We start from the raw sequence: 8,528 nt of genomic DNA, 5'->3' as shown, positions 1-8,528 counted from the left end.
ATAACTGGCGAGCCCAGTTATGCTCTATCTGTGTCTGAACTTACTGACCTACCCAAAGTGCAACAGCAACTTGAGTCCTCTGTGGAAGCTGCAGTTTTTGAAGTCAGCCCAGAATTACCAACCGTAATTGGTACGTTGTCAGACACATCCTATTGCTGGCTCCAAAAGTTACTAATTTCAGCTACAGTGAGGAAAATCAAATAAATGAATGTGATTTTCTGGTGCATTTCAAACCAGTTGGAAGCATGCTTTGGTCTTTCTTACATAGAAGTTGGCCAGGCTATTGTCTTTAAGACTTTGAGAACATAGTATGATCGTCTGAACTTCTGTGAGAACACAGAAATTTCCATCATCTGCTTTAAGCTACGATATTTAATTTTTTGTCAATCACTCTTTTGAACGTCTTATTGTTGAAGTTCATTTTAAATTGTCTTTTGAGGCTGCAGTTTTCATTATTATCCCCCAGCCACCAACCTTATTTAGTTTGTTATCCATTAAACCAACGATTCTTTCACTGCTATTTTCACCAAATAACCTCACGTCTTTTACATCTGTAGAATTTGTCACTTTTTGAACTACTATAGTTAAAAGCATTTAATAATGTAAATCATTATACATGAAATAAATCAATTTGTCACATGCCATGTGCCAACATGCAGAGTAGTTGCCTAAATTCTAGCCCCACTCATTTCTTTTATCTCATAATGCCATTAAAAGTGTTATAAATGATTAATAATGCATATGAATTCTAACTGATTACAATGCTGAGGCTCCACCGATGAAGACAGTTTGCAATCAAAAGTGATTGAGTCCCTGGTATAACTCACAGACACACACATACTTTAATGCAGGTAACATGTAAGCTCTAGAAAACATGTTGCTATCTATACAAATGTATCTATACTGTAGAGATCTCTGGATAACCAGGATATCTTACTGTTAACCAATGATCCTTAAAACCAAGTCAACTCCAGTTTTCTTTTCACCACTGTAGCCAGGCTGACAATTAGTCAGAGCTCTGTTGAGCTCTTACTTCTTTGAGACTGTTCAATAAAGTCCTGCAATTAAACTTAAATAGGATCTGTCTGTCTCTCTGAATATACCCACAAACATGTTTAACAGATCATTTTCATAACTTGAAAGTCAAATATAAATTTAATTTCAAAAACTTATGTACAAATTTTGCAAACAAAATAAATATATACATAACTATTTACATTAAAATGCAGGCAATGTCTCAGGCATTTTTTGTGCAGTGATTTACAAACCAATAATGTATTACAATAGATGCCACAAGACAGATCAGACGTTCTTGTCCAGTCATTTTTGACCAGGATACGTCCTTTAATGTCTATATTCAGCACATTAAATTTATTGCAGCAATTGTGCAATAAATGAATAAACAAAAATAAAAACATCAAGTCTCGGAGTGATGCTGACAAACTAGTTATTGAATTTATTACTCCTAGGCTGGACTATTGTAATTAATTAGTGTTGCGCTGTCCTAAAAACTTCCTGGATCAGGTGACCTTGAATCCTCCGTTAGTTACGCTGCAACAGCTTTAGGCTGCTGGGTGACGTAAAATTATGTTGTTGTTTTGTTTTTTTAAATATAGAGCTCTCAAGAATGTTTGATTATCAGAAGAACATTTTAAAAGGGCCTTCTTTTCATTCATTTGGGGTCATACCTAAAGTCTAATTTTTTTGAGTTTCTCATTTGGAGAACCGGTGTTGAAATGTAAAATTTTCGTAATTTGATCTAATTTGGGGTTTTATGAAACTTTCTAGCTGAAAATTTTGAAAAACTTGGAAATGAGTAAGATATATTAAGAGATATACAACGTTTTTTTGTCAAAAACAGGAAAAAAGTGACTTATTTCTTCGAATATGCACCAGAATCTTCATGATAAAAAAAGATGTAGACTCAATTTACCACCAATACGACCATTTTATTGTCATACATTGATGAAACTGAGCCTAATATCAACTTCTGTCTTTTCCAGCTGCATCACAGGGCCCCAAGAAGGATGTCGTGTTCCTCGTTGATGGATCTGATGGCGTTGGAAGGGAATTTCCAATCATCCAGGAGTTTATCCGCAGGGTCGTCGAGAGTCTCAATGTGGGCGAAAATAAAATCCGTGTTGGTGTGGTCCAGTATGGTGACACTGCTCGGGCTAATATGTATTTAAACACACATACAACCAAAGAAGGTGTTTTGAATGGCATCAAGGGAATGAGGAAGCAAGGTGGAACACAACGTAACCTGGGTCAGGCCTTACAGTTTCTCAATCAGGATATTCTGACAGCAGCACGGGGTAGCAGAAAGCAGGATGGTGTTCCACAATTTGTTATTGTTGTGTCTAGTGGGCCTTCTACAGATGATGTCCGTCGTGCAGCTTCTTCTCTTAAACAATCTAGAGTTCTTCCATTCAGCATTGGGACCAGGGATGTGAACCCCACAGAGCTGAGGGTGGTGTCGTATATCTCCAATTACGCCCACGTAATAGATGACCTTCCTGGCCTGTACACAGTTCAAGAAGAATTAATCAACAAACTCACTGAGCTGTCAGATGATGACATCAGCAGGTTGCGTCCAGAGTTCCCAACTTATGAAGGTAAATTGAATTTAATAAAATCTACAGGTTAACACAGTCCTCATTTATATTATTACTGTGTTACTACTATATTAAAGCTAGAATTATACCCCAAATCATACTGTATGTTATATATATTTATCTGTGTACACTATTAGGAACTCTCCATTCAGGGTTAGTAATCAGACTGTGTTATTTTGCTTCTATTCCTTTCAAGCACCAGTACCATCTGTACCCACAGGAGGAGAAAAAAGGGATGTTGTATTTCTTATTGATGGCACAACAGCAGTGCGTAGTGAATTCCCTTCCATCCGTGATATGATAGGAAGAGTTGTGGAGAAGCTGGATGTAGGACTGGATAAGGTCCGAGTTTCAGTGGTTCAGTACAGCGATGATCCAAAGATAGAATTTCTATTGAATGCACACTCAACAAAAAATGAAGTGCTCCAGGCCGTGTTGAGACTTCGAAACAAAGGTGGAAATAATCTAAACACAGGACGTGCTCTCGAGTTTGTCGCCAGAAGAGTCTACCAGAGATCAGGCGGAAGCCGTCTTGAGGAACGTGTGCCTCAATTCCTCATTCTAGTTACGGCTGGCAAATCTACTGATGATGTATCCAGCTCAGCCAATGAACTCAAGAAAAGCCTGATAGCACCTCTGGCCATTGGTACAAGAAATGCAGACCAAGATGAACTGAGACAGATTTCCATGAAGCCAGAGCTTGTGTATACAGTTGACAGCTTGAGAGATTTTTCAAAGGTGGAAAAACAGCTTATTGATTCAGTCAAGAAAATATCCACCGATGATATCACTGAAATTTATACTCGTGTCCCAGAAGGTAAGAAATAGTGTGTAATCATTCTGTATATTTAAGACTCCAATTAAGTTCAACTGAAAGTGCTAAAGGCAGTTACTGATTGTCTACATCATTTGCTTTTTATAATTTACCTTCACTGTTATGGAGGCATTTCTTTCCTTATGTTGTGTTTTTGTTTTTTTTCAGTCATTCTAGATCTCGGGAAAAAGGACATTATTTTCCTAATTGATGGCTCAGATAATACAGATTCTGAAGGGATTGCTCACATCCGTGACTTCATCCTCAAAATTGTTGAACAACTTGATGTGCAGCCCGATAAAATTCGTGTCGCTCTTGTCCAGTATGCAGACAAAGTTAAAACTGAATTTTCGCTCAATTCACACAACAACAAGGCAGCTGTTCTCTCTGCTATCAGAAGACTCCGTCAGATGGGTGGACGATCGTCAGACCTGGCTGATGCTATTGATCACGTTCTGCGCTTTGAGTTAAACTCTTTTGCTGGTGCTCGACCAACTGAGGCCTCCCAGCATCTTGTGGTTCTCACAGGTGGACGTTCACCCCAAGATGTTTCCCTCTATGGACCTTTGCTCAAGACCTCCCGAGTTAACTGTATTGGTATTGGTGCTGATCGTGCTGACACAAGGCAACTGATGAGTATTTCCAAGAGCTCCGCTGATGTCATTCAGGTTTCTAAGTTCTCAAACCTGCCAACAATAAAGGACAAGTTTATTAACAGGTTGAATGTTGTTGAGGATAAACCAGGATATGACACTCCAAGTAAGTAACACTAAAATGTACTCATTTTACAGAGCCTAGAATGATTAGGACGTGTTGTGGATTTGGACTAAAAACCAAGGTAAATATTTTCAATATAAACATATCTTAACATATCTGTATTTCCCTTCTTGTAGCACCAGGCCTGCCTCCATCTAAAAAGGCTGATATAGTGTTTTTGGTGGATGGCTCCATTAATGTGGGCCGTGAGGACTTCAAAGAAATCATGATTTTTATCAACAACTTAATTGATCTGTTCTTCACTGAGAGAGATAACTTACAGATTGGCTTGGCACATTATGCTGAAGATGTCAATGATGGCTTTTACCTCAACACATACAGTAACAGGGATGATATGCTAAATGCTCTTGGTCAAATAGAGTACAAAGGTGGACGCAGACTCAACACCGGTGCAGCCCTTCGCACTATTCAAGATGTTTACTTTTCTAAACAAAGGGGCAGTAGGGCTGATGAGGGCACTCCTCAAATTCTTATAACTGTCACTGGAGGAAACTCAGCTGATGACAGTAAATCAGCAGTGCTTGGCTTGAAGAATAAAGGTGTGAGAGTCTTTGCAGTGGGAGTGGGCAACATTCAGAATGAGTTGGAAAACCTGGCAAGTGAACCTTCCATGGTGGCTCGAGCAAGTGCCGTTCAGGAACTCTCAGAGCTCAATGAACAAATCCTGGAAACTCTGGATGATGAAGTAAAAGGGAAGCTGTGTGTCGGTGCGAAAGAACTTGCTAAAAGTAAGAGAAGTAATATTATGTGTTTCTTGCTTGTCGATGATACATTAAATTAAATGATTAAAGGTTGTCACATGATTTGGGGTGACCAAAAGTGTCTACGTTAAAATAATATTATGTTTTACAGCCTCCAATATAGAAGTGTTGGTCGGATTTGATGTGTCCGCCCAGAATATTTTCAGTTCTCAGACCAACCTCCAGAGCAAGATGGAGGCTATTTTGCAGAGGATTTCCAAAATGGCATCCATTAGCTGCTCCGATGGGCAGATTCCATCTGTACAAGTGGGCATGCTGGCCATGGATTCTGCTTCTGAGCCAGTCCAGCTGGACTTCACAACAAATCCAGATGAGTTATTTGAGGCTTTCAGAGCTTTGCGGAGTCGTGGCCCCTTTGTTCTCAATGGCAAGACCATATCAGCTTACACCAACAGATTCAAAGTCAGACAGGATGACACTGTCAAGGTTAGTTACTCAAATATACTAAAGTAGAAATGGCCCAAGCAGTTTACATGTGTCGGTGTCAGGGCTATTCTAGGAATATTTCAATATCTGCTAAAATAATGTATATCTCAAGTTGATGTTGAAAATGTCATGTATTGTCACAAGAGTCATAAAATTTCTCTTGTGCATTTGCTTTAACTGGTGCACTTCTTAGTTAACGTTTCATTCATGTATTAATAATCTGACTTGATTGGTTTAGCAACTTAGTGTAATTATTGAGCTGAGTTAGTTTGACCTATAGACATTGCCGACAAAACTCAAAAAACCCCAAAACAAAACAAGCAAAAAACAAAGAAACCCCAAAACAAAACAAAAAAACACAAACAAACCAAAAGCTTTTTTTAGGTTGTTGGTTTTTACCTGGGACACCATATACCATCAGAATAGCTTTAGTATGCCATGACCTTGAATCTTTCCTGGAGCTAAAGTAAAAATTTCACATGAAATCAGCCAGATCCCCTCATTGTTGGGGTCAGTTGTTTAGGTTTGTCCTTGAATTGGTCACTGCCAGTGTATATTAATTGTATTTTTTTAATATTAAAGAATAAGATCAAGGCTAAAAAACCTTTTTGCCAAACTGTAGAGTTGAAACTTTAGAGTTCATACAGTGAAAAGACTATTGGAAACTTGAAAATTAAGAACGTATAAAACTTGTATTTTTGGTATTTTCCCCTGAAGGTTGTTATTCATCTGACTGATGGTATTGATGCTCCATATGCTGAAATGAAAAGGCGAGTTGAGGAGCTTCGGCTGTCAGGTAAAAAGATGATGAAACATAAAGTGCACTCAGGTATTATCTATCCTGAAATCGCAAAGGTAATTAGTGAACTTAAATATGTTGCGTTTTGGAAAACAGGAGTGAACAGTTTCATTCTGGTTGGGTTGGAGGGGGTACCCAATTTGGAAGAGGCGTCGCTATTAGAATTTGGTCGTGGCTTCAGGTACACAAGACCCTTAAGACTGAATATCATGGACTTGGACTATGAGCTTCTGGAAGAACTGGTGGGTACTGATGATTAATACATAAAAACTATGCCTTTCATTTATGACACCCATAAACTGAAAATGCTTTCTTTTACTGCACAGGACAACATTGCAGAAAGAGAGATCTGTGGAGTGCCATGCAAATGTACTGGCAACAGAGGAGACAGAGGAGGAGTTGGACAGCCTGGATCTAAGGTATCTTATCCTAAAAAATACCCCTCCGTTATACTTGGAGATTTTGTTTCTAATTACAAAGCTTATATATGTTTTGTTTTTGTCTGTCAGGGTGGTCCAGGATTGTCAGGAAGTCAAGGACATCCTGGAGATGAAGGTGGACCTGTAAGTTTGAATGTTTTGTTTATGGTTGTTGTTCTATTATCTTCTTCATTTATCACCTCTCTGTGTCCTTTCTTAAGATTCTGTTCTTTGGTATTTTGTCAGTGAATTTTGTTGTCATGTTCTGTTAATACAGGGAGAACGGGGTCCTCCTGGTGTGAATGGAACCCAGGGTTTCCAAGGATGTCCTGGCCAGAGAGGTGTCAAGGTAAGCCCTTTAATATTAACCCTGCCATTCAAGTTGTATGGTTTAATTGTTATATATTGTTTTATTCGTGAATACAATAATCTAACACTCTTTATTTCTATTTAGGGATCTCGTGGATACTCAGGAGAAAAGGTACGTTTCTTTCTTTCTGTCTTTCTTTCTTTCTTACATTCTGACAAAAAAAGGCTAACCCACTGCCCCCTTATTTCAGGGTGAAGCTGGAGAACTTGGTCTTGATGGCATCAATGGAGAAGAGGTGAGTCATGTATTTTGTCTTTTATGCTATGTGTTCCATATATTAACAATTAATCATACAAAATCATATAAAATTATCAGCTTTAAAGGCTGTGTTTGATTTGGTTTTAGGGCAAAAGTGGTGTGGCTGGGCCCCCTGGAGAAAGAGGAAACCCTGGCAGAAGAGTGAGTGACTAGATGCATCTGGGTTTTTTTTTCTCTTAATACTGAATATGGTTAATGCTGAGAAATTCTTTTGTTTTTTTAGGGTCCCAAAGGTGCCAAAGGACAAACAGGAGACATAGGACAACAGGGAATCAGAGGAAACCCTGTAAGAAGCTGATTATTATGGCATAGTTTTTGACTGATTTTATGTGCATCACTTTTATTTTGCATGCATACATAGTATGTGAGAAAGGAATGTGTAAGAAGAGAGTGTTACTAATGCTTCATGTGAAGCTGCACATACTTACTTTCTAATGAATACAGTTCTTGTGATTAAGGCAATGTTTAAATATGGTTATTTTGTTTGGTTTTTTTAAGACAAATTTGTATCTATTGGTGTTTGGATGTAGCAGCGACTGAAAGAGTGATTTCTGTTTAATAGGGAACAACTGGACAAGATAACAACCAGGCAGGACCCAAAGGAGACCCTGGTGATGCTGGACCAGCGGTAATACCCCCCTGAGCTAATTATAGTGCTGCTGAAATAAATCCTGCATCTCTGTACTCAATTTAATTTTTGAGGCTTAATATCTCTTGTATATTGTTCGTTTGTTTTGTTGTTTTATTTTTTTTTTTTGGATATCTCTCAGCATGAATTTAATTCACTGGGATGTTTGTCCTGTATGACAGGGAGAGCCTGGTCAGGATGGAAGGAGGGGAGGCCCTGGTGAACCTGGAAGAAGGGTAAACGCTTTCACTGTCTTTTCTGATCACTTACTTGCCAAAGATTATGTTAATGAAGTTTTTTTTAATTTTATTTATTTTTTAATTAACTCATTCCTCATTAGGGACCCAATGGTAGAAGAGGTTCACTTGGACCAGCTGTAAGTGCCTATTTCATTGTTAAAATAGAGTTTAATACCTGCCCTCGTAATGACAGTAACATCTTTCTGCATTATCATTAAAGGGAAATGTTGGAGGCCCTGGATCGCCTGGTGTGCAGGGAGAGTCTGGTATTGATGGACCAAGGGTAAGTTTGTCATCTTCTCACCCTATTTTGGTGCATATGGTGCATATCTATCTATCTATCTATCTATCTATCTATCTATCTATCTATCTATCTATCTATCTATCTATCTATCTATCTATCTATCTATCTATCTATCTAT

The 8,528-nt window shown here is 38.4% G+C and overlaps 1 protein-coding gene across 1 annotated transcript in view; it reads left to right on the top strand.

The window, feature by feature from the left end:
- Positions 1-3: 3 nt before the first annotated feature.
- LOC102193222 (collagen alpha-3(VI) chain) overlaps positions 4-8,528 on the top strand; it is a gene marked incomplete at its 5' end in the record, with an annotated part of 22,980 nt that continues 14,455 nt past the window's right edge. Inside the window, 19 exons of the mRNA XM_005744219.1 lie at positions 4-130; positions 2,004-2,615; positions 2,812-3,432; positions 3,598-4,188; positions 4,323-4,934; positions 5,059-5,393; positions 6,111-6,189; positions 6,289-6,434; positions 6,519-6,611; positions 6,702-6,755; positions 6,889-6,960; positions 7,066-7,092; positions 7,172-7,216; positions 7,327-7,380; positions 7,463-7,525; positions 7,802-7,867; positions 8,050-8,103; positions 8,208-8,243; positions 8,327-8,389. Of these exons, the coding sequence (XP_005744276.1) occupies positions 4-130; positions 2,004-2,615; positions 2,812-3,432; positions 3,598-4,188; positions 4,323-4,934; positions 5,059-5,393; positions 6,111-6,189; positions 6,289-6,434; positions 6,519-6,611; positions 6,702-6,755; positions 6,889-6,960; positions 7,066-7,092; positions 7,172-7,216; positions 7,327-7,380; positions 7,463-7,525; positions 7,802-7,867; positions 8,050-8,103; positions 8,208-8,243; positions 8,327-8,389 (3,750 nt within the window). The remainder of the gene's footprint in view (positions 131-2,003; positions 2,616-2,811; positions 3,433-3,597; positions 4,189-4,322; positions 4,935-5,058; positions 5,394-6,110; positions 6,190-6,288; positions 6,435-6,518; positions 6,612-6,701; positions 6,756-6,888; positions 6,961-7,065; positions 7,093-7,171; positions 7,217-7,326; positions 7,381-7,462; positions 7,526-7,801; positions 7,868-8,049; positions 8,104-8,207; positions 8,244-8,326; positions 8,390-8,528) is intronic.

Source organism: Pundamilia nyererei, unplaced genomic scaffold (genome assembly GCF_000239375.1).
Source record: "Pundamilia nyererei isolate P.nyererei 1_Seehausen unplaced genomic scaffold, PunNye1.0 scaffold00140, whole genome shotgun sequence".
In the NCBI taxonomy this organism is placed as follows: Eukaryota; Metazoa; Chordata; class Actinopteri; order Cichliformes; family Cichlidae; genus Pundamilia; species Pundamilia nyererei.
Note: the sequence above shows the minus strand (reverse complement) of the source record. Positions and strands in the feature narration are given on the sequence as shown.